The sequence below is a fragment of the Eumetopias jubatus genome, unplaced genomic scaffold (genome assembly GCF_037043125.1).
Source record: "Eumetopias jubatus isolate StellerSeaLion01/CBP00866 unplaced genomic scaffold, mEumJub1_p1.0 scaffold_15, whole genome shotgun sequence".
Taxonomy (NCBI): Eukaryota; Metazoa; Chordata; class Mammalia; order Carnivora; family Otariidae; genus Eumetopias; species Eumetopias jubatus.
The window spans coordinates 72,315,149-72,340,998 of NW_028274821.1; the positions used below are offsets into that span (position 1 = coordinate 72,315,149).

Sequence of the window (25,850 nt, forward strand, 5' to 3'; positions counted from 1 at the left end):
TTTTACTATTAGATGTCAGGGTGTTGACCTATTTTTATTGATTTTGAGAGGGGTTCTCTGTGCCTCCTGGATTTTGATGCCTGTTTCCTTCCCCTCATTAGGATAGTTCTCTGCTATAATTTGCCCCAATATACCTTCTGCCCCTCTCTCTCTTTCTTCTTCTTCTGGGATCCCAATTATTCTAATGTTGTTTGGTCTTATTGTATCGCTTATCTCTTGAATTCTGCCCTCATGATCCAGTAGTTGTTTATCTCTATTCCTCAGCTTCTTTATCTTCCATCATTTGGTCTTCTATATCGCTAATTCTCTCTTCTGCCTCATTTATCCTAGCAGATATTGCCCCCATTTTTGATTGCACCTCATTAATAGCCTTTTTGATTTCGACCTGTTTAGATTTTAGTTCTTTTATTTCTCCAGGAAGGGTTTCTCTAATAACCTCCATGCTTTTTTCAGGCCCAGCTAGTATCTTTAAAATCATGATTCTGAACTCTAGGTCTGACATCATACTAATGTCTGTATTGAGTAGGTCCTTGGCAGATGGTACTACCTCTTGTTCTTTTTGTTGAGGTGATTTTTTTTGTCTTGTCATCTTGTCCATAGGAGAATAGATGAATGAGAGAACAAAATGCTAACAGGTTAACAACATCCCCAGAAAATATACTCTAAACAAATCAGAAAAGACTTGAAACCAGGGGAGAAGAAAGGGAAAGAAAGAAAAAAGAAAGAGGAAAAAAAAAGAAAAAGAAAAAGATAAAAACAAACAAAAACAGAACAAAACAAAAAAAAACAGAATATGATCAAATATGATCAGGCTAGTGCATAGATCAGTGCCACACACTAGATTTTGGGTGTATTTTGGTCTGTTAGAAGAAAGTGCCTCCTAAAATTTTAAAGAAAGAAAGACTTATATATGTACAAAATAAGGGTTGATACAATGAAGGGATGGAATATGACTGTAAAGATGAAAATTATAAAAGATTTTATAAAAGGAATTGATAAGAAGTTGTTTGAGAAAAGAAAGAAGAAGATTAAAAAAAAAAGAGGGGGAGAGAATGTGATTAGGCAGGAGACTAGAACAAAGCCATACACTAGTGATTTAGGGTATATTTTGATCTGTTAGAAGAAACTGTATCTCCGAATTTTAAAGAGAGAACAACTTATATATATATGCCTAAAATAAGGGTAACTACTATGAAGGGACAGAATCTGACTCTAAAAATGAAAAATATAAAAATTTTTTTTTTTAAAAAAGGGATTGATAAGATGTTGGTTGAAAAAGGGAAAAAGAAAAATTAAAAAAAAAAACAGTTAAAAAAATTAACTTTGAAAGACTAAAGAATCATGGTAAAAAAGCCATGAATTCTATGTGCAGTATTCCCCTAGCGCTGGAGTTCTCCTGTTCTCATTGATCGGTAAACTTGGTCTTGGCTGGCGGTTCTTGCTGATCTTCTGGGGGAGGGGCCTGTTGCCGTGGTTCCCAAATGTCTTTGCGGGAGTTGGAATTGACCCGCCCTTGCCGGTCCGGGCTAAGTAATCTGCTCGGGTTTGCTCTCGGGAGCTTTTGTTCCCTGCAAGCTCTCAGTACAGCTTTGGAGGACGAGAGTGAAAATGGTGGCCTCCAATCTCCGCCCTGGAGGAGCCCAGAACTCGGGGTCCCACTCCTCAGTGCGCCCCCAGAGAAAAGCAGTCATTCACTCCCGGCTCCCCGGTCTCCGGCTGCACTCCATGCTCACCCGGCCTGTGACCGAGCGTTTCTCTCTCTGGCACCCGACTCGGTGTGGAGTCTCCAAACCCAGCAGATCCCTGCGGTGCGCTCTCTGGCTGTTCCTCCCGGAGGAGGAAGGGGAGTCTCTCCGAATCTGCCGCTTGTTGGGTCCCTGCTTCCAGTAAGTGGTCGCTTTTCTGTTCAGAGAGTTGTTGCTATTCTTTTCTTCGATCTCCTGTTGAGTTCGTAGGTGTTCAGAATGGTTTGATCCCTATTCAGCTGAATTCCTGAGACCAGAGGAAATCCAGGTCTCCTACTCCTCCGCCATCTTGCTCTGCCCCCTGTCCCTTATTTTAGGAATTTTTTAAAATACAAATTTAAAAATACTTTTGTAGCCAAATACATTTGTCTTTTCAATTGTACTTTTAAAAATATTTCAACACTCAGGTGCTACATTTAGTGTGAACTCTCATTAGATCCTGAAATATGTCCCTGTATTCTGCTGGGGGGAGAAAATTCAATTTCAAAATGGCATATTGTGTTTTATGGTCAGGAAGGACAGAGGACTGTGGGAGCCTGTGGAGGCTTGTTGATGATCCTGATGAAGGTAACAACAATGCATGTTTTCATGGGCCTTTTAACGGAAAGTAGAAACCACACATGATGGACTAATCATTCAACATGTACATCACCTACAGTCCCTTTAGCCCTAGAAGTCACATTTGCCCTTTTAAATTCAGATTTAAAAGTTACCTTGTCCTTAGTTACCTAAAGAAAAATACCATATGAGCTCTATTTAATGTGGAATCTAAGAAAACAAAGAAACAAACTCCTAGATACAGAGAACAGGTGGTGGTTGTCAGAGGTGGGGGTGGGGGAGGGGGATGAAATGGGGTAAGGGGGTCACAAGGTACAAATTTCCATTTATAAAATAAATAAATCCTGGGAATGTAATGTACAGCATGATCACTACAGTTATTTTTTAAAAAGCTACCCTGATTCTAAGTATATTCAACACAATGATCAGAACAATTTTTCTGTGTGCGTTGTGGCCCCCACCCTGATAAATCCTGGCTGGCATGATTTACACAAGTTTGCATGCAGTTGTGAAAACCATATACCATAAAAGCACCTTAATGTATGTGAATACTAACAGTGTAAATTCAAGGGGAGTTAAATCCTAAATGAATTCCTTTTCTAACATCTGATGGATAATTATCTCAAGCTACTGTATATATAATGTTGAAATATTGTATTCTGAACAAAATACTGTGTTAGAGAAAGCTGAATTAAAAACTGATCTCTCCTTTACAATATGTAATCATTTAGGGCTCATATTTTAAAAGATATGTTCATAAACAGGAATTTAGATTGTTTCCACATCTTTTTTTCCTTGAAAGATCATCAGAGCCTAGTAAGGGGCAAAGAATTCCTAGTCAAGTAATCTTAGTGGATACATAATACAACAAATCCATGGAATAAGAGTTTGCATTTTAGAGATTTTTATAAGATTTCTAGTTAAAAACTCAAGGCTGATCATTCTTCTATCTAATGAGGCATTAATATTTATGAGTACAGTTTATATAGACAGTACTATCATTCGTATATTAGTAAATCTTCAATATCACGCATACTTGTAGTGCATTTAGAATCCATTTGAAAAGGATACAAATATTTGCACAAACTTTACCTTTTCCCCAGAGTTGTCTCTAGCTGTTGGGATTTGCCAGGTGATATTAGCAGAGTCTTGCTGTTCCAGAGTCTTAGCCTCTATGTCCTTAGGACAGCTGATTTGAGGAGCCTCCACATCTGACTCAGAAAATGCACAAATCAATGAGTCAATTGATACATAATTCTAAGTCATTTAAGAAAGAGGTAAAAATACATGAATACTCTGTGACTCATTTTTTACACCCCAATACCGGATTCATTTGGAACATGCAACTGCCTTCAGCATGGCTTATGAGGCCCTTCCTGACCTGGTACCTGCTGACCTCTTAGCTTCATCTCTTATGGTTGCCTGACCGGAGCTTACTCTACATGCTGGATGCTCTCATTTCCATGCAAACTCCATGGTCTTTCTTGCATCTGGGTCTTTGCCCAGGTTCTTTTACGTGCCTGAGTCAATGCCCTCTCCCTTCTTTACCTAGATAACTCCTCCTTGTTCTTTCTCAGCTTAGACACAAGGTCCTCAGGAACTGCTTCCTCCACAGGCTCCCACAGCCCTCCGTCCTTCCTGACCATAAAACTCAACACGCCATTTTGAAATTGAATTTTCTCCCCCCACAGAATTCACATTTGTTGAAGGCCAGGATATCTCTTGTCCCATTGTGTTAAATAGTGCCTGGCAAACACCAGAAGCTTGGTAAATATTTTTGAATGAAATAAAGAAACAAAAAATAAATGTTGACTGTGGCTGGAAGGAATTACACTTGAAAACAAGGCTGTCAAGTAGAATTAATTAGTAGTGCTAAAATGCACTGTCAAAACACCAAATTGAAGCCAATGATATTTTTTTGCAGCGTGAAACTCTGCAATACAGATACTGAGTTAGAGGTGGTAACATTAAATATATCCACATTAATCACTGTAGAGCTAAGTTCTTATATATAACATAAAAGTACTCTTATTTTAAGTTACGTTAAATTAGGTCTTCTGTAACTTGTAGCTGAATACATCTGAGTTGATATAATCTGTGTCTCATATCTTCTTGTTTCTTGAAAACTTTATACAATTTATATTTTCTTTTTCTTGGAGGGGCTGATACTTGGACACTTTCCCCCCACAATATGCATCAGCATATTGACTCTGAAAATCTAAAAAAGTAGTTGATTTTCCATTCACACGTGAATAACAGCTTAACTGGATTAGGAATTTAAAGTTCCTATTTTCTTTCTGTATTTTTTGGACATTGCTATATTTCCTTCTGGCATTTATAGTTGTAAATGAGAAGTATCATGTAAGTCTGCTTCTTGCTTCTTTTGTGCAATTTCTCTATTCTCTCTGGAAACTGATTTAAGATTTTCTTGTTAAATTCTGGACCTCAGAAAGTTCACCAGTCGTGAAAATATGCCTGCTTAATAGTCAGGGGCTATGACTGATCTCACATTTCAAGTTTAGCTCAGAGAAACATCCTTCTATTGGTTAAGAAAATTCTTCTCTTCCATCCCCTTCCCTCTCTCCTTCTGGAACTCTTTCTTAAATGGACATTGGGGCTTTTTCTTATCATTGGTATCTCTTAACTTCCATCTTTTTGGTTTGATCACTTGGGATATTCAAGTTCGTTGTTTATTATTTTTCCATTCTGAGGAAACTCTCAATTTGGTTCTTCAACAACATCTGTTCTACTTTATTTATCCTTCTCTTAGAGATATTTCTGATGCTTTTACTTTTCCGAAATCTTTCTTGTTCTCAATACCCCCTTTTTTCGTAGAAGTCTATTCTGGTTGCAAGTAAGATGGCAATGTCCTCCTGTGGAAATAACGGGATATGGGTCTCAAAGGGCTGATAACTTGATTCTTGGGGCACCTGGGTGGCTCAGTTGGTTAAGTGTCTGACTCTTGGTTTCGGCTCGGGTCATGATCTCAGGGTTGTGGGACAGAGCCCGGTGCTGGGCTCCACGCTGAGCATGAAGTCTGCTTGGGATTCTCTCTCTCTCCCTCACCCTCTGCCTGTCCCCCACCCTCTAAAAAAACAAAAACAAAGTGCTGATAACTTGATTCTTTTTAAATTGATTCAGTTGCACAGGCTTTATTTTTTTTAAGATATTTATTTATTTATTTATTTATTTATTTATTTATTTATTTAGGAGAGAGAGAGGTAGTGGGGATAGAACACGAGCTGGGGGGAGATGGGGGGGAGCAGAGGAAGAAGCACTCCCCACTGAGCAGGGAGCCCAATGCAGGGCTTAATCCCCAGATTCCAGGATCATTTCCTGAGCCAAAGGCAGATGCTTAATAACTGAGCCACCCAGGCGCTCTGTCCCACAGGCTTTATATGGGCCAGAAATTTCTCAGAGATTTTCATCTCCTGATGGAAAACTTACCTGATTTCCAGCTTTAATATCATCCTTATATTTTATTTCTTCTGTCATTGCCTGGATAATATAATTGTATAATATATTGGATTATAACTGATCATATTATAATTGGACTTAGAAAATCCATCATTTTGAAACAGAAGCCCTCATAGAGTAGATTAGGATAACACCTACCACTTTATCATGGATTTGCAGCAAAAGCTGCAGAGGGACAGCCCCACACTGTAGCAACATGTCATTATACAGGAATTTTGTCTTCAACCTGACCAATGTAGGCGACCTACCTTTACACACAGCTGTCTGAACTTTGGCACTCCACTTTCCAGAGGTGGTACATCTCACTTCTTCTCTGACGCCTGATAAAATGAATCCTCGGCGGCAGCTGAGTTGACAAATCGTCCCAGGTCTGGCGGGCTGCTTGCCACAGCTGGGGGGGGAGGCAATGACACCTCTGGGCTTCTGAAAGGTGGAGCAATGGCGCTCTATTGTAGGGAAATGAAAGAATGTTATTTGCATTATCACAAATTTCACGAAAAATATAATTGTGCTGCCTTGAAATTAACATAAGTCACTAAATGATACCTGTTTATGACACTGAACATATGATACATTATAAATAATGCTAAACTATATCTCTTGTTATCTCATGTTATTTTGTCAGTGTATCAATACCTTGAAACACTTTTTTTTTTAAGATTTTATTTATTTATTTGGCAGAGAGAGAACAGGACAGCACAAGCAGTGGGAGCGACAGAGGGAGAGGAGGAAGCAAAACCCTGTTAAATAGGGAGCCCGATGCGGGGCTCGATCCCAAGACCCTGGGATCATGACCTGAGCCAAAGGCAGTCGCTTAACCAACTGAGCCACCCAGGCGCCCCAATACCTTGAAAAATTTCTAACTGATGTTTTAGTTAATGCCAACTGTGACTTTTATCACTTGCTTGGAGCACCTTCCTTCAGTTTGCAGAACATTTATGGCTCTGAAGTATAAAATAGTAAATTAGGGCACCTGGGTGGCTCAGTCAGTTAAGCATCTGCCTTCGGCTCAGGTCATGATCCTAGAGTCCCAGTATCGAGTCCCACGTCAGGCTCCCTGCTCAGCGGGGAGTCTGCTTCTCCCTCTCCTTTTGCCCCTCCCCAATCTCATGCTCTCTCTCACATTCTCTCTCTCTCTCAAATAAATAAAATCTTTAAAAATAAATAAACTAAAATAGTAAATTAGAGTCCCTCTTTCATGGATTAAGCAACAGATTCAGCAATCTGTCTCCATTTTATGAGTTCTTTTGGTTACATCTTTAAGTGAGCACATTATGAGAAAAGTTTTCATTCCCTCCCTCAAATCACTGTGTCAATTTGGGGCCTGGCCCCTTCATGTTATCTTCGGAATAGATGAAGGAGGCGGAATGCAAATAGAATGGAAAATCAAGACTAAGACTTAACGTAGGCTGTGTGTGTGTGTGTGTGTGTGTGTGTGTGTGTGTGTGTGTGTGTCCCCACCCATGTGCACATTTATTTGTTTTGTAATGATTCTACTGGCACCATTGCTAGAATCTTCAGTCTATATTTCCCATGTAATAATTGCTCACAGTTATTCGGCATGTAATATGCCAGGCATTATTCCAAGTGCTTTCCGTGTATTGACTGACTTAATCCTCTGCACTGAGGGGTACTGTTATCATTCCCGCTTACAAACAAGAGTGCTGAGGCACAACTATGGGGAAGTCACCCACAGTCAACGTTCTTGAGGTCACCCTGTAGGTATGTGGCAGACTCTGTGTGCTCCAAAACACTTCACCACTATGCCTCCTCCCTGAAATTTCTTTCAAACCCCTGTGCCGGCAAAAGCAATTTTTCCTGAGAAATCGGTTGTTTCTTTCTTTTTGCACAATACGTGCCACATGACTGCTCCGACTTTCTGTTGTGCTGCAATGAAGAGTAAAATCGGAGCCAAATTTGTGGTTCAAATGTAATGACCATGTGCGACTCAATATCCCTTATTTAGGGATGGTTCTTTACAAATTAACAAAATTATCATTTTGGCTGCGATAATCATTGGAGATTCTGTTCCCTGTTAATATTCTCTTTTCTATTGTTTGCTTATGTTATTTTTATATATTTATTATATATAAATATATTTATATATTCTTTAATTTTTATATAGTCTAATCTACTGATTTTATTTCTGCCTCTTTTATACTTAAGTTCTGCAATTGGTTAACATTCACATATTTTAACTATATGCTCTTCTAATTTTTAATGGTTTCATTTTTTTAATTTATATTTTAAAAACTACAAAGAATTGATCTTCGGTGTCTGGTGTGAATTAAAGACACCAGAATTTCATTTTGTTTCATTTGTTTTTCCCAAGGAGCCAGCCAATTTTTCTATATTATAAATTGAATAAATCTTTTCTTCTCAGCTGACCTGCAATGCTTCCTTAGTAATACATGAAACTCATAAACTTGGGGATCTATTCAGTCATCTTGATCTATACGGCAGTACTTGCAAACTCTTCATTTTTGTAGTTTTAGTATATATTTTAAAACCCTGTAGAGCTACTTTATTATCCTTTATCACTCTTCCCTTTCAATCTTATTTTTGTGATTTTCACGTACATATCTTCCAGATAAGCTCTAGAATCACTTCCTACTTCCAAAAGAGGGGCAAAGAGAAAATCTCTTTTAGGGTATTAAATAAGATTGCATTTTACCTATACATATATCTAGAGAGAACTTACATTTTGATAAAATTTTATAAAAATACTAAGGTGTTTTCTGTCTCTAACATTTTGTAGTTTGTGTAACAGTTTCCAGACACTGCTGTTTGAGGTTATTCTTACATACTTTATATTTTCCATAGGCCTTCTGAATGTGATTTTTTCACTATATATTTTATTTGTCAGTGTATATGGAAAAGTTTTTTATTTGGTATTCTTATGACGTTAGTTAACTCTCAACTCTCTTAGATTCATTCCATTTTGGGGTAGACATGTAATCTACCAATGATGATATTTTAAATCCCCAAAGCTCTAATCTTACGATTTATTACAAGTGCTCCAGCTTTGAGAACAATACTAAGCAATATGGATGATTCTGGGCACCTTTTCTCTTCCCAGATTTAATAAGACTGCTTATGTTGTTTCCATAAGTGGTTGCAGGTTTAATAAGGACATCTGTTTTATTATGTCAGTTATCAGTATGAGTTTCTCAGAATTTTATTTAAAATGTGTTATCATTAAATGATGATGAATGACATTTTTATCTTCTGCTAAGTAACAATGTGAATTTTTCCTATTTGTTACAATGATAATTTATTATGTTGATAGATTATATCTAATTTTAAGCCCTTCTGCATACCTAGGATAAACTCTGCTTGTTTTGACAGGCCATTCTTTTGAATATGGATTGGTAGTATATTTGTTGTCATAGTTTATTATCTGGGTTTTTTTTTTTTTTTTTGGTAATAGCTATCAAGTTGGCAACTTGTAGTAGTCTGATAATACAAATTATTTAGCCTTCCATTATTTGAGCCAAGTTATATGCTACAGAATTACTGTTTCTGAAAAGTTTAGAAGAGTTTCATTGATTCCTCAGTCATTTTGGGGGTAATTAATGCTCAGATAACAGTTTCCACTTTTTATAAGTAATTATACACTTGCATTTCTACTTTCTTGATTCGTTAAAAAAAATTTAATTTTCATAGAAAATCATACATAATATCACCAATTTTTAATTTATGTGCACAAATTTATGCATAGTGTTTTATTATTCCTTGAAAAACCTAAGGCCTCTATATACTTTGTTATAGCTTCTTAGAATAATTCTGTTTGGGGGCACCTGGGTGGCTCAGTTGTTAAGCATCTGCCTTCGGCTCAGGTCATGATCCCAGGGTCCTGGGATTGAGCCCCACATCAGGCTCCCTGCTCGGCGGGAAGCCTGCTTCTCCCTCTCCCATTCCCCCTGCTTGTGTTCCCTCTCTCACTGTCTCTCTCTCTGTCAAATAAATAAATAAAATCTTTAAAAAAAAAAGAATTCTGTTTTGCATTTTTTTAACTTACATTTTAAAAATCTATTACGGTAGGGGCACCTGACTGGCCCCATCAGTTAAGTGTCCAACTTTTGGTTTTGGCTCAGGTCATGATCATAGGGTTGTGAAATCAAGCCCTGCATCAGGCTCCATGTTCAGCACGGAGCCTGCTTGAGATCCTCTCTCTCTCTCTCCCCCTCTGTCCCTACCCCCTGCACATGCGTTCTCTCTCTAAATAAAATCTTTAAAAAAAAATAAAAATAAAAACCTATTATTTAATTCAAAGATTTCCCTCTTATTCATCCTATGGCATCCCATCTCCCTTCACAGTTCATTTTCCTTAATTATTAGTGTGTATTTCTTTCAAATTCCATTGCAATCATTCTCTTCCTAACTTTTGAATTTAATGTTATTTTCATTCTCCCTGTTTAATAATGAAAGGATTTATAACTATAAAATTACATCAGTGTATAATTTAGCCCATGTCTTGTAACTGGTTTTAGGAGTTTCTCAATTTCATTTTTTATCTTTTTTAAAAATGTATTTTTTAATTTCTCACTTGTGCATTGAATTTGTTTCCTTTATCTCTCTTTCTATTGGAGTCTATATACTTTTCGTCTGGTTCCATACTTTAGGAAATGTTAAGAACAATCATTAATAACATTGATGCTGTTACATGTGTTTCAAATAACCTTTCTTTTTTGCTGGTTGCCTTTTAATAACGTAAAGAATTCATTTGAAGCACAGAAATTTAAATCTTCATGTATTCAAATCTATTCTTTTCTTTTATTCTTAGGAAATTCTTCTCCATTAAAAATTCAGATTGTCTTTTTATTCTTAGAAAGTTCTCCTTCATAAAAATCTGTATCTTTTCTTATATTTCACTCCTTAATTTGCCTGATTTAATTAATTAACTTAATTTAGTGATTTTTTTTTTTGTATGTATGTAGTGGAGTCAAAACTAATTTTTACATAAACTTTTCCCCCATTGATTTCTGGAATTTCCTTTATTGAGTGTTATATTCTTCTGTAAACAAATGTTTGTTTCTGCACCAAATTAGTCATGTGTAGCTCCATTGTTCTGTGCATCCTTGTACAATTCATGTTCTATTTTAATTACTGCGGGTTCACAATCTGTCTTATGATGGTGAGAATAAGTTCTCCCTCATTTTACTTCATGTTCAAAATTTTTCTCTTTTGTACCTGTCTATTCTTCAATACACATTCTGTTCATTTCTATCAATTTTTTAAAATCAGAACTTTCACAGTAATTATGGTGGTTGTCAGAATTTGGAGGTGACATTAAGTTGTTCCCCAAAAACTGTAAATAGAGATGCAATTTCCTCTGATAGTTACACAAATCCACCGAGATTTGCATATGTTTTAAATCATTACAGAGATGTACACAACAATTTTAAGAAGAATTGAGAACAGGAAAACCTTATTAGAGGTATTACTATTGTTAATGAAAGATTGGGTCCCTCAGAAGAGGAGGTGGACGGTCATGGAACCAGGGAAAGAGATGATTCTCAGATGTAAACATTTGTATTTACATAGAAAATCTAGCCTAAGGAGACAACATCCCAACTAAAGAGGTTTATTGAGATTCACTGTCCCACTATAAAAGCCACCTTTTTTATGGTGATACGTCCATCACCTTCATTTCATTTAATTCTGTGGAATACCTGAAGAAGCGAACTCCCTTTGCTTAGATTTTATGCAAACTAAGTGTGTTCTTGATTTGGGTGTTCTTGTAGCTTCCCCTACAGGAAAATACCATGCTTGTTCGGGCTAAGTCTTACAGTATTGGTAACAGTAGGTATCTCATTGCTAATGAACTGAATTTTTGTTTCATAGTAAATTTCATTCTCCTGTCCAGGAAAGATTAATCTCTTCTCAGTATGAAAATATCAGTTTTTCTGAGCTTGCACAGTGAGGGTCAATTCTTGGACTGTTAAATGAATCCCCACAGACCCTGGAAGCTCAACCACCTTCCTGGTGATACCTTCCTCTACTATCAACCACAGATCCAAAACCAGATTATACTAGAACAAACCTGTAAATCAATTTGGAAGGAACTGACATATTTATAATATTTAGTTTCCCCATCTTGGGTCCTGGCATATCTCAGTTTATTCCCTACATATAGTTCTTCTTTTTCCTTTTTTTGGAAGTTGGTTATTTTGATGTGGGAAACAAAGGCAAAAGAAAAAATTAAATTTCCTTCCTGCCTACTGACATGTCCTTGAAGCAGAATGACATTCCTCTAGGAGCTCAGCTGCCTTGATGTTGATACTTTGCTGAGGGCAAAAGCCATTCTTAGCCTGAATCCCAGGATTCTGTGAGTCTACTTTAATATATAAAAATTCCTTTGGAAACTTCCTTTATCTCTACTCCCCCCCCCCAAGATATATGTTAGCAATCATCCTTCAAGCATATGGCCCACTAATAACCATCTGAAGGGTCACATGACTGAGTTTTTACTCAACAATAATAAATCACCTTTCCTAACGATAGCTAGTCCTCTCAGGTTCCTAGAAACCTTGTTTCCAAAATACCTGGGAGACTTGTGCTGTCCCTAACCCCCTCCCAACTTCAAAGTATATAATCAGTCACCCGTCACAACCCCAATGCAGCACTTTCTGACCATGGGTCCTATCTCCGCGCTTTAATAAAACCACCTTGTAGCATTGAAGACATCTTAAGAATTCCTTCTTGGCCATTGGCTCTGAACCCCAACACTTTTACATCAATTTAATTATACACCTGCCATGCTCCTAGGTATCCTTAATGAGGATTCATTAAATGGCAGTTACCCTCTCATCATCATTATTATTACCATTGTTATTTGTATCTACAGCATATAAGGAGCAACAAACTGGAAAAGCTCCTGAATTTATTCATTCTGGACCCAATTTCAGGAGTGAGATGTCACAACTCTTCATGAGGGAGAAGGTAAAAAATCTTCCAGTGAAATAGAATGTTACGGTCTATCCTAGGGGTCACTTCATAATCTTGTCCTTCATCAACAAGGTGAAAGTAACTGGTATTTAAGCAAAGCAAGGGATCACACAGCATCTGCTTTTTTAAAAAATCCACCCAAATTGGCCCCAGTTTAAAAAAAAAAAATCACCATTTAGAGCCGTAAACTTCAGTGACTTAGAAAATGGGATTCTGGCATAGAAGTCTTTTTACGGAATAAAGAGGAATAAAACAATGTATTCATTTATGTACCTGTGTCTCTGTGCATCTGTATATATGGAGATGTAGTTATTATATTCATTAGGAATCAATTTTATTTTTTTTAATTTTTTATTGTTATGTTAATCACCATACATTACATCATTAGTTTTTGATGTAGTGTTTCATGATTCATTGTTTGTGTATAACACCCAGTGCTCCATGCAGTATGTGCCCTCCTTAATACCCATCACCAGGCTAACCCATCCTCTCACCCCCCCCTCCCTTCTAGAACCCTCAGTTTGTTTTTCAATTTTAGTTCTAGGTCTTCACAGAAAAGAGGAGAAATCTGAGAGCAAGAGAAATAAATCACCAAAGGCACCATGCCATCAAAGACTTACCCACACACTGGGGTTCTAGGCCATCCCACTGGGCGTTTGCTTGACAGGTAAGCTTAGCACTTCCTTCTAGTGTGTACCCTTCATCACAGGTAACCAAACACACTGTCTTGTAGGACATTTCCCCCATGGAACAGCTGATGCGGCCATGTTTGGGCTGGCGGAGATGAGGACATGTCCGTACTATATAAAATGAAAATAACTAGGTCACATTTTACTAAATAAAGACAAAAATTGTAAGTTTAATAATGCCTACACAAACAAGAACATACCTTTTCTTAAAATGGCAAATAGTAAATAACACACCATTATATTTTGAGCTTGTGTGGGACAATTAAAAGCATGTGTTTCATCAGATGCTCTGCCCAAGCAAAATCACTGTGCTCGGTCACCTGCCCACAGGTGGGAAACTTAGGCTAATCTAAGGAGTCCGGTCCTAGATGGATGATGACGCCTGTAGGTTGGAGGTGGCTGGCAATGGGAGGTCTCTGCAACCCTCAGCTGGGCCTTTGCTGTGATTTTCCAGGCTACAGTCCAACAAAAGGAAGGAGTCTTTTCCAGGACAGGGATTCAGGTTCACGATTAACTCCATTCTCAGATCTCATGGGCCTATGGGCATATCCTGGGCCTTTTAATGGTCCCAGCCTCTGCAATCTTAAATTTCAGTATCCAACTCTCTGACCATAACTCTGGTCCTTTTAGCTTTTTCACCTCTTTCTTCCAAGACACTTACTGCAAATCCTAGTTCATGATGCTAATCTTGACTTATGCACTAAGATTGTTTTATTTGTGTGTTTTTGCTGCTGTGACAAAGATGGCTAGTTGTCTACCCAGTAACATTCTTCCCAGTTTTATTCAGCATAGAATACACACAGCTAGAAGGTAACAACTGCCCACCTCCATCGCACCAATGACAGACAATGAGATGTGAGCTGAAGTTGTCTGAAAAAGCTTTTTAATGGAGACTCTTTCAATTGAGAGAGTGCCTTTTGCCTTTTCCTCCTCCTTCTTTGTCCTGAAATATGGAAATGAGGGATAGTTCCCCAGCATATTACAGTAAAAGTACAGGATACTCTTATAGGATAACTATCATACCCTAAGATGGTAGAGCAAAAAAATTAAAGAAGCCTGGGTCTCTAATGACAATGGAGCTATCACACCAGTTTAGGATTACCTGCTTCTCTCCTTCTTTTAGATGAGAGAAAAATAAACTCTTAATTGGTTTAGGACATTGTTACTTGGGTCTTTGATACCAGTAGCTGTACATAATTCCTAAATTCCTGTGCCCAGCATCCATTCACTATTCCTTTGCTAATTTCCTAGGGAAAGATCGTTCCCCTCTATCAGCTCATGGGGTCTGTGTGTGCTCCAACCCTGCTCAGAGGTAGAGCATGTGACCTAGGATCACATTTCCCTGGTCTGAGAAGTGAGCTGATACAACTGGTGACATGATTCTTTTATCTATCAGCTTCACAACCAACATGAGAGAGCAGCCAGGGGCTATTTACTAAACCCTTGATCCTGGAAATACCCCTGTGCCTTGGTCAGCCTCAACCCCATCAGCAGAAGCACCCACCACGGGGTGTCCAGAGAAACATGCATTTTTCTAGTACTGCTAATTCTAACTCATTAGCCTCAATACTACATCAAAGAAGCTCCAAGAGGGCACTCGGACTGCTCCTGCCTCTGCAGGTCCCCAGACAGCATCTGTGCTCTAAGCTCTCCTGGCGAGAACTTCCTTGCTGTCCAGCCCACCAAAATCCCACAATGTGTCTTAGGGTCTATCTCAATTAATCTTATGACATTCTATATTCCTGTTTCTGACAATCTCTTAGGAAGCCCGAGGCTCCAAGGTTATCCCTCATCTACGAGGGTTATCCCCATGTAGTTCTACTCGAAATCTAATTCACAAACTCTTGCACCTGCCCTCTGGAATACATGATCAGTCTTCAGTAAATCCTCTCCTATCCTAAACTTCACTTGCCAACTTTTCTTTCACTTTCTTATCCTAATCAAAATCTCATTGTCTCTTATAGCAAGGCCTGCGGGTGACAGAGTTGTCTTCTTTGCTCCTTGTGCCTTCCCAGATTTTTCTCTCTCCTTCCTCTTTTCTTTCCAAAATCCTTCAGCTCCCACAGTGTCATATTAAATATTCAACATCATTTCTTTCCCAATTGTCTGCTGACCTCTGGACCACTTCTTATTCTTTGAAGATTTTATTCTTTCTGTCTCTCTGTCTCTCTGTCTCTCTCTCTCTCTCTCTCACACACACACACACACACATCAGTGATTTCATATATTCTATGTAGAAGATCATTCCAGTATCCAGGAGTCATATTTTTCACCTCTTCTTCTCCAATAACCATATCCTTCACCCTACCTCAGCCTCCCTTCCATTGCCTTATCCTCCAGACCTTGCTATCATCAACCTAAGCATCCCACTCTCTGAAAACAACCTCCTATCTTCTTGGATCACTCCTTCAAGGGCTTCATCTCCATCAATTTCTATACCCTACTGGGATCTCCAATCCATTGTATGTTCTGTAGAGAAAATCATCTCTAAAGAGTTATTCTTTCTACACCTCTTTTCCTCCAGTTCTAGTTTAAACCCACTCTGTTCAGGATTTCCAATCAGGGGAAGGAGGGCAAGAATAAAGGAGAAAGGAAGTAGGAGAATAAGAAAAGAGAAGAAAAGAAAGAGAAGGCGAGGGGAAGGTAGGTAGAAGAGAAGAAGAATAGAGGAGGTGAGAAAAAGGAAAGGAGGAGTGGGAAGAACAGTGCAGAGAAGGGAGGGGAAGGTGAAGAATAGGGAGGGGAAGGTAAAGTAGGAACAGGGGAAAGAGGAATAAAGAGCAGGTGGGGGAGCTGCAGAGCCCCATGGAAATTTACTTTCAGTCAGATGGCATGTACATCCCTGTCATAAACAGAGATATGGAGAGTAAAAGAGAATGCATTCCTGTTGGATGTGCCAAAGGATGGTCACCTATATTCATTTGCTCACAGATATAATCCTACAAGCATCAGGCATAGCGCACACACACACAAACCCAAAAATAACCTCTGCAAAAGAACAAAGTTCTGTTATCAACAATAGCATTTCTGCAACACTAAAGGCCAGAAGACAACCTGGCAATCAAAATTTTATTTTTGAACAAAATAATTTGGGACTCAAGAATTTTGGGGGGACTTTGGGTAAGGTATATTTTTTTCTTCAACATTTCTTTTTTTTGCCAATTTTTCATATCAAGCATATATTTACGATGAAAGCTTAACTTTATAATAAGAGGAAAGGAAGTTGGGGAAAAATATTCAGTGCATATTCTACTGAAGTCATTAGCAGGATCTATTCTGAAGGAACCCATTCAAATGATATTTAGTCAGCAGAGCATAAATATTGGGTGGAGTAAATATATATATTTAGGACTGATCACTCTTAGAGAGAAAATTCAAGAATCAAATTAAAGCTTAAACCATAAGCTTTAGCCTTTCAATCTCTGGGATGACTTGGACCAAAGTCAACTACTGATGACAGATGAGCAGACATATTTTGCCTTCCACATCTTGATTTTTATTGAATGTGTCCATTGTGTAAGTAGAATCATTGTTGAGCACATCAGGTTCACAGAAGTATTTTGCCTTCCACATTTTGACTCTTATTGAGTGTGTCTACCGTATGTAGCACAATGCCAAGTGCCAGGTGGAATTAAAAGGTGAATAGATAAAATTCCTATGATCAAAATACACAGAATCTGGAAAACCATGTTAAACAACCACTTTTAGATTTAATAAACTGCTAAAATCACTCCAGCTTTCCAACTCAAGACGAAATGGATTTGCAACATCTCTCAAGAGTACTGATAGTAAATTAGAGGTGGTGTTTCATACACATACAAATTATACTGCTTCTCAAATGTTGGTTTTAATAAACTTTCATTGCTCCTCTGGGAAACAAAGCATATGTAAGAATTCCTATTTAGTCCTTAAACATCTTATATTCCTTTTCAACCAAGAACGTTTTTAATAGAAACATGCCTATTTATTAGTTTCAGTTAATTTTTTTTTTTATTTCAACAAGCTGAAAAATTCTGCTTGATGTACATCCATGTTAAAGCAATCCTTAAATATTGATTTGGTCTTTTTAGAAAATAGCAACTTATTCTTTCAAGAAGACAGTCTACTAAGAAGTAGACAATGTGAGAATAGTTCTGGTTCTCATTTTAAAGACTAATTAGATTTCTTTCACCAGGTAAACAGTTCCTGTCAATCTCCAAATTGTGATAGCATCTATATTGAAAATAAAATAAACCTGATGTTAAATGTAGGATTGTTTTGTTGTTTGGACCATTTTATCAGAAAAAAAATCTATCACAAAATTTAATTTACTATGATGTTGTGGTTTAGCGAGTTATCATTAGGAAACCACAAAAAAATCCTTATGAGTTTAGAAATAAGTGTATAATTCAGATAAAAATTTTTAAAAAAGAGTATAAATGCTTTATGATGAATACAAAGGAGGAATAAGACTCAAGCCTTTTGACTATTATTTAACACTATAAGACATTAAGAGTGCAACATGAAATTTGTAAAAGCCTTTATATTTTACACTGATCTTTCATTTCTGTCTCAATTTCAGAAAGATTTTCAAGAAAAAGATAACATAACTAAAATGGTTCTGTTCCTACAATTAGATTTAAATTAGATCCTAAAATACTATTTTCTCTATGTTACCCACCCTGAGACAGAAGTGAATCCCCAAGCAGCTGCCATATTTCATTGAATCCTGGATGCCCCAATCATGAGGCACACCATTATTTTATGTGCCACTAAATAAAGAAACAATATCTATGAAATGCCACTGATTTTAAGGTGCATCTTAGTTTTTAGGGATGTTAAAATGTGGGGAGAAATTGTTGTAGAATTAATGAAATATGGTATATATTTCAAAGAACAATATCTCAAGTAACTAAATTCACTAAAGATGAGCCAGAGGAAGGGATTACGTATCTTCATTTGGAACAGCTTTGTACACTGGAAAGTTAGGCAGAGCTTTGGGGATGAAACTGAAAAGATCTTAGGAAGAGCCATGATCCTGTAGTATATCTCTGCTTTGATTAAAATTATTTTATTTAGGGCGCCTGGGTGGCTCAGTCGTTAAGCGTCTGCCTTCAGCTCACGTCATGATCCCAGGGTCCTGGGATCGAGTCCCACATCGGGCTCCCTGCTCAGCGGGAAGCCTGCTTCTCCCTCTCCCACTCCCCCTGCTTGTGTTCCTGGTCTCGCTGTCTCTCTCTGTCAAATACATAAATAAAATCTTTAAAAAAAATTAAAAAATAAATAAAATTATTTTATTTATATTAGAATATCAACTTAAATTGCATAAATAAGAATGAGAATGCTTTTTAAAAATGCACATGCATAATGGGAAGTGACACAGGTAGATCACCAACATATCTATTTATCAGTGCATGTATCAATGTGTGTATTTGTCAAATTCAAGTTCTTGTTCATTCACCAGTGGTATAACCAAGGATTGAGAGGAAAAGATACATTCTGTGCGCATGAAAAACTAACAGTCTAGCAGCGGTGATACACAAGTTGATTAATAAAAGTTAAGTGTGTTGGTTGTATTATAACACGTTGGTTAAGCTGGGAAATAGGCTGCCAGAATCCCTTCACTGTAAGCCAGGTTAGGATTGGTCAAAGATGAACCTGCCCTGGATTTGAGAAAGCAGTAAGGGAAGCAGTGGTCACTACAGCCAGACTCAGTGATGGGAAATGTAGACATGTCCCATGGTTCCAGCTTGTCTTTGCTAGCCTCCATTCTGAGTCCCAACTGCTAACTGTATTGACCTAAGAAGGCCCCAAACTCACTGCCAGGTTCTTGGCTGTGGAGCCATGGGGTGTGGTTACACACAAGCAAAAAGCTTCTCTTAGACCTCCCAACACATTTGGCTTGGCCTTACAGACTGAGTTGGTAGTAACACCTCTGATGTTCTAACTTCTAGATCTTCAGTTTGCCAGCTCTTCCAAAATTGTGCAAGGTCTGAATTCCTAAAATAAATCCCTGATCCAATGACACTCATGGTGACCTCGCTTCCCCCACTGACACTGACACTGACACAGAGCACAAGGGTTCTAATCAGGGGAGAACAGATTGGTGGACACACATACAGAAGTTAGAGGTCATCCCATCCAGGCTGAGAAGTTTGATAACAGCAGAGGGTTTATATATAGGGACCAACAGCAAAGTCAGGCCTATCAGACACTCAAAGCTGTAGGAACAACTTGTCAAAGGATGGCTTCCTGAGAGGACATGGCCATTTCTTATGGCTTTAGTGCAGGATCCGAGGCTCAGGGTATGGACAGTGGAAGGTAAAGAGGCAGGGGTCGGACCTTATCCTAAAGGGGCTGTCTACTTGCTTCTCTCACTCTTCTTTGGAAGGCCAGTAAGTGGAAGGTTAAAATGCAACGCTTTCCACCCTCTGCCATTAAGTGTTTGGAAGAAGGGGTAGAGATCTGACACAGAACTTATAACTGTTGACTTTATATGAATATATCTGAGAGGCTTTCTATGATTAACTTTTTCAGTAACGGCCTGTGGCTTTTTACCATTTGAGACTACGGGACTGAAAATGTCTTTCCTTGGCCCTCCCACATAAACAGTAGCTTGTCTGAGTTTGGAAATCTAGGGTCTGATTCTTTTCTCTCAGAATCCTGGCAACATACTCTCATCTTCTCATACCTACAATGGCTAATTAGAGGCTCAAGTTGGATCCTCTTTCCTTTGTAGGTAGTGCTACTTACTTCTAACTGTGAAACGGGGACAATTTTCCATTTTTCCAGGGCATTCAGAAATTTCACTAAGATTATTTCCAGATATGGATCTGTTTTCAATCATTTTTTTCTAGCACTCATTAAGTGATGTTAAGCTGAATATCAAAAATGTTAGTTGTGTGTATTTTCAAGATTTCAGCTTGGGGATATATTCTCCCTCACGCCATTCTCTCTCTAGATTCCCAATATAAGAAGAGTCTATTTCCTGGGACGACTCTCATTCACTTTATTCTTTCGTATTTTTTATTCTTTGAAATTCTTCCCTACCTACAGAAGAGTTTCTTTTTTTAGGTTTTTTATTTATTTGAGAGAAAGAGAGACAGAGATAGTGAGAGAGAGCACAAGTGGGGAGGAGAGGGAGAAGCAGGCTCCCCACAGAGCAGGGAGCCCGACGCGGGACTTGATCCCAGGACCCCGGGATCACGACCCTAGCCAAAGGCAGACGCCCAACCAACTGAGCCACCCAGGTGCCCCCTACAGAAGAGTTTCTTGAGTTGGTTTTCTAACTTATTAATTTGTCTTTTCACTGTCTGGTCATTGTGTCTGCAACCTTCTTTTTTTATCCTCAGAAATCCTTCTGTTTTTAGATTTCTCCCATTTCTTGGCATCCTGGCCTTATTTAGCACTGTGATTGCCTCAGAATCTCAGTGAGTCCATTTTTCCCCTCTCTTTCAGGTCCCCCTTGTATAATTTTGCTGATTTCTTCTTTTCTTTGTAGATACAGAGAAGAGTATGGGTTGGGACCTGAGTTAGGCAAATTCATATTAATGGATGGGTTCAATGCCGGTAGCTGATAACTGCAGTGGTGGTCTCCTGGGGCTCACAAATGACCTCAGAGCCTGAGTGGGTTGCCTTCCCTTATGGGTGCAAAGAACCAAGAGAAAACTCCTTACAGTACTCCAGGGAACTGTGTGATGGGGGGTCCTGGAGCAATCAAATCCGAAGCTATACTGCCAAAGGATGCCTAGGGGATGTGGTGGGGGTGAGGTTGTCAGATTTTAGCAAAAACAAACAAACAAATGAGGAGATCCAGGTAAATTTGAGTTTTAGAAAATCAACATCTCATTTTTAGTATAAGTCAGTCCCAAATCTTGTATGGGACTGACTTATACTAAACACTGTTCTTTACCTAAAATTTGCATCTCACTGGGTGTCCTGGGTTTCATCTGGCAACTCTAGGTAGGGGGGAAATACTGTATTCAGAAGCTTGATGGGAAGGGAATCTCAAGTCCTTTGGCTTGTTCCCCTCTTTTCTTAGATAGCCCTCTCTTCCAACCCTACTTGTGAAACCTTGAGAAGTTGTCTAAGGGGAGCCTGGGTGGCTCAGTCAGTTGGGTGACCAACTGTTGGTTTCGGCTCAGGTCATGATCTCAGAGTCATGAGATCAACCCCACATCAGGCTCTGCGCTCAACAAGGAGTCTGCTTGAGATTCTTTTCCTCTGCCCCCAGCTCATGCATGCATGCTCTCTCAAATAAATAAATAAATCTTAAAAAAAAAAACCCTGGACTTATTTTTTTAAAAAAAGAAAACTTAGGAAGTTGTGTGTAATAGTTGTAAGAAGTAGGAGGTGGCAAGAGTGGAGGTAAACTAAGGTACCATTCTATTTGTTTTTCTCTTTTTTTGACGTGGGAGCCTTATGTTCTATTCGAGGTACCATAAATCCCTGTTTCTACTGGCCTGACTAGGCTCTTTGGGATTTCACTTTAGCAAATTCCCACTTTCTATAGAACACTGTCTATTCCTAGCAATGGCTGGAGACATACGAGTCAGCTCACTGCTCCTGCTGCAGGATCCCGGTGTGGTTCCCAGTCCTCCAATGACATTAGTCCTCAAAGCCCTCATTCCAAGCATTCCAAAACTCCACTTGGCACCCTGTCTTGGCTGCTTAAAATCTGAGGTTTAGGGTAACCTGTCCATTTCCTTCCCAGGAAGTCCCTTTCTTTGCTCTTTGCTTGTTCATAAAAGAAACATAAAGGGGATAGTTTATGATGATGTGGTCAATTGAACTTGGTAGTTCTGATTTCAGATGTCCTATAATCTTTTCTCTTTCTGTGGTCTGTGGTCTATGAAATTACAAGAAACAAAGAACTTCACTGGTCCATTAAAGTTTAAATCAAGGAAATCAAGCAAGGCAATCAACAATGTGAACTGGCAGTTTGCATACCTCTGCAGGAGCTCTCTGAACCGGACCACAAACCATTGGGTAGACACAAGAGGATGCTGCTTCCCACGAGGTCAAATCCAGGGTGACATCGGACCCCACAGGCTGCATTGAAGTGGTTGTTACAAGTGTTCTGGATAAAGTAACCGTTTTCAGGAGGCCTCAGGGCAGGGCAGTGGACAACTAACATTTACAGAAAGAAAATAAAAAAGCAAAATTAGCCTTTGAAGCAGCCTCCTTTTCTTTGTCTTTTTAAGAGGACATTTTAGACACACTGTTAAGTCACCCACATCATTCCTATTTACTGCATTTCAATTTCTAAGTGCATATTTGGAAGAAGAACCCTTACATCTCACTCCTATTAGGTATGTATTTACTTCCAATTAAATTTTTTAAACAGACTAAATAGTCTTTTTTAAGCTTTAAAAATGTTTTATTTTGAATAGCAGTGGTGATAGTGGACATCCCTGCCACGTTCCCGACCTTAGGGGGAAAGCTCTCAGTTTTTCCCCATTGAGAATGATATTCGCTATAGGTGTTTCATAGATGGCTTTTATGATATTGAGGTATGTACCCTCTATCCCTATACTCTGAAGAGTTTTGATCAAGAAAGGATGCTGTACTTTGTCAAATGCTTTTTCTGCATCTACTGAGAGGATCATATGATTCTTGTTCTTTCTTTTGTTAATGTATTGTATCATGTTGATTGATTTGAGGATGTTGAACCAACCTTGCAGCCCAGGGATAAATCCCACTTGGTCGTGGTGAATAATCCTTTTAATGTACTGTTGGATCCTATTGGCTAGTATTTTGGTGAGAATTTTTGCATCCATGTTCATCAAGGATATTGGTCTGTAATTCTCCTTTTTGATGGGGTCTTTGTCTGGTTTTGGGATCAAGGTAACGGTGGCCTCAAAAATGAGTTTGGAAGTTTTCCTTCCATTTCTATTTTTTGGAACAGTTTCAGGAGAATAGGTATTAATTCTCCTTTAAATGTTTGGTAGAATTCCCCTGGGAAGCCATCTGTCCCTGGGCTTTTGTTTGTTGGGAGATTTTTGATGACTGTTTCAATTTCCTTAGTGGTTATAGGTCTGTTCAGGTTTTCTATTTCTTCTCGATTCATTTCTGGTAGTTGATACATCTCTAGGAATGCATCCATTTCTTCCAGGTTATCTAATTTGCTGGCATATAGTTGCTCATAATATGTTCTTATAATTGTTTGTATTTCTTTGGTGTTGGTTGTGATCTCTCCTCTTTCATTCATGATTTTGTTGATTTGGGTCATTTCTCTTTTCTTTTGGAAAGTCTGGCCAGGGGTTTATCAATCTTGTTAATTCTTTCAAAGAAAGAACCAGCTCCTAGTTTCGTTGATCTGTTCTACTGTTCTTTTGGTTTCTGGAGGGTGTTATGCTGAGTGAAATAAGTCAATCAGAGAAAGACATGTATCATATGACCTCACTGATATGAGGAATTCTTAATCTCAGGAAACAAACTGAGGGTTGCTGGAGTGGTTGGGGGTGGGAGGGATGGGGTGGCTGGGTGATAGACATTGGGGAGGGTATGTGCTATGGTGAGCACTGTGAATTGTGCAAGACTGTTGAATCACAGATCTGTACCTCTGAAACAAATAATGCAATATACGTTAAGAAAAAAAAAAGAAGAAGAAGATAGCAGGAGGGGAAGAATGAAGGGGAGTAAATCAGAGGGGGAGAGGAACCATGAGAGATGATGGACTCTGAAAAACAAACTGAGGGTTCTAGAGGGGAGGGGGGGTGGGGGAATGGGTTAGCCTGGTGATGGGTATTAAAGAAAGAGGGCACGTTCTGCATGGAGCACTGGGTGTTATACGCAAACAATGAATCATGGAACACTACATCAAAAACTAATGATGTAATGTATGGTGATTAACATAACAATAAAAAATTTAAAGAAAAAAATGTTTTATTTTGATACCTATGTGGCTATGAGATTTTTCTAGTTCTTGATCTTCATATGTGATTATTTATTCTCCCTCTTAATTAAAGTGGCGTGAAACAAAGAATAAGTCCAACACAGTACATCTGCTACAGATCCCAAAGCCTCTTGTACATGTTACAGGCTAATTAAATAACTTTAACTTTTGATATGAATACTATCAAGATACTTTACTCATAAAAATATTCTCTTTAAATGGATTTAAATATCACCAGAGCCAAAACCAGCTCATTTGTTACCAAATTTATTGTTAGATTTGTGGCTTTTAGGTTCATAGATCTTTTTCAAATACTAAATCTTTCTGGTTTCATGGTTCTGTCATTCCTGGGGTCTCAGACCACTTTCCTGGAGCAAGATTATAGATGTGTGCAATGACAAGAAATGCTACTTAATAAAAACAGAGAACTCCCAAATAAGATTAGAGAAAGAAATATTAAAGATCACTTAAAATGAATTGGATGGAAACACCAGCATCACTCCTCTCAAAGAGATCAGCTTTTATATTTCCTATTTGCCAAACGTGGGAGACTTACCTTCACAGGTCTGGCCCAATGCCCGATATCCCTCCTTGCAGACACAGTCTTCTGGGGATGTACTTCCAGGTGGAGAGGTGTGATTTTCATCAGGACATGGAAGGCAAGTGCCGATTCCTCCTGGAGAACCTTCTGGCTTGTACGTCCCAGATGGGCAAGCTGGGGAAGTCCATTTTACATGAATTGATGATAGATGAATTGATAGTTAACAGCATTTTTGAGACTAAGTAGGCAGAAAAAAATCCAAACAATATCTTTTCATAGAAATAATAATATAGTTCGAACAAGGACAGAAACGAAGATTCTTTTTGTAAGAATGATGTAGTTTTGGGGTTTTTTTCCTTCAAATTTTTATTTAAATTCTAGTTAACATATAGTGTAATATTAGTTTCAGTGGTAGAATTTAGTGATTCATCACTTACATTTAACACCCAGCGCTCATCACAAGTGCCCTCCTGATGCTCATCACCCATCCAGCCCATCCCCACCCACCTCCCTCCAGCACCCCTCAGTTTGTTCTCTATAGTTAAAAAGTCTCTTATGGTTTGCTTCCTTCTCTTTTTTTTTTTTCCCCTTCCCCTATTTTCATCTGTTTTGTTTCTTAAATTCCACATATGAGTGAAATCATATGGTATTTGTCTTTCTCTGACTTATTTCACTTAGCGTAATACACTCTAGTTCCAGCCACATTGTTGCAAATGGCAAGAGATTCTTTTTGATGGCTGAGTAATAGTCCACTGTGGTGTGTGTGTGTGTGTGTAGATATACATATATATACATATATATATACCTCACATTTTCTTTACCCATTCAAGGAGTGATGTAGCCTCCTAAGTCCCACAATTAGTTACAATTACAACATAACACAGCATGAGACATCTGGGTTTATTTGTGGGGGAAAAACCACAATACCAATGCATGTTAAGGGACTAAAGGAATCAGTGATACATGACACATAAAAAAAAATCTTAATAAATATTGTTGACTCCATATTCTCC

General features: G+C 38.4%; 1 protein-coding gene across 1 annotated transcript in view; it reads right to left on the reverse strand.

Moving 5' to 3' along the window:
* Nucleotides 1–25,850, reverse strand: part of SVEP1 (sushi, von Willebrand factor type A, EGF and pentraxin domain containing 1) — a 193,149-nt gene that overhangs the window by 109,870 nt on the left and 57,429 nt on the right. The window contains exons 4-8 of the mRNA XM_028108637.2: nucleotides 24,853–25,011; nucleotides 22,349–22,528; nucleotides 13,352–13,531; nucleotides 6,029–6,226; nucleotides 3,396–3,514 (exon numbers count right to left, since the gene is read on the reverse strand). Coding sequence (XP_027964438.2) covers nucleotides 3,396–3,514; nucleotides 6,029–6,226; nucleotides 13,352–13,531; nucleotides 22,349–22,528; nucleotides 24,853–25,011 — 836 coding nt within the window. The remainder of the gene's footprint in view (nucleotides 1–3,395; nucleotides 3,515–6,028; nucleotides 6,227–13,351; nucleotides 13,532–22,348; nucleotides 22,529–24,852; nucleotides 25,012–25,850) is intronic.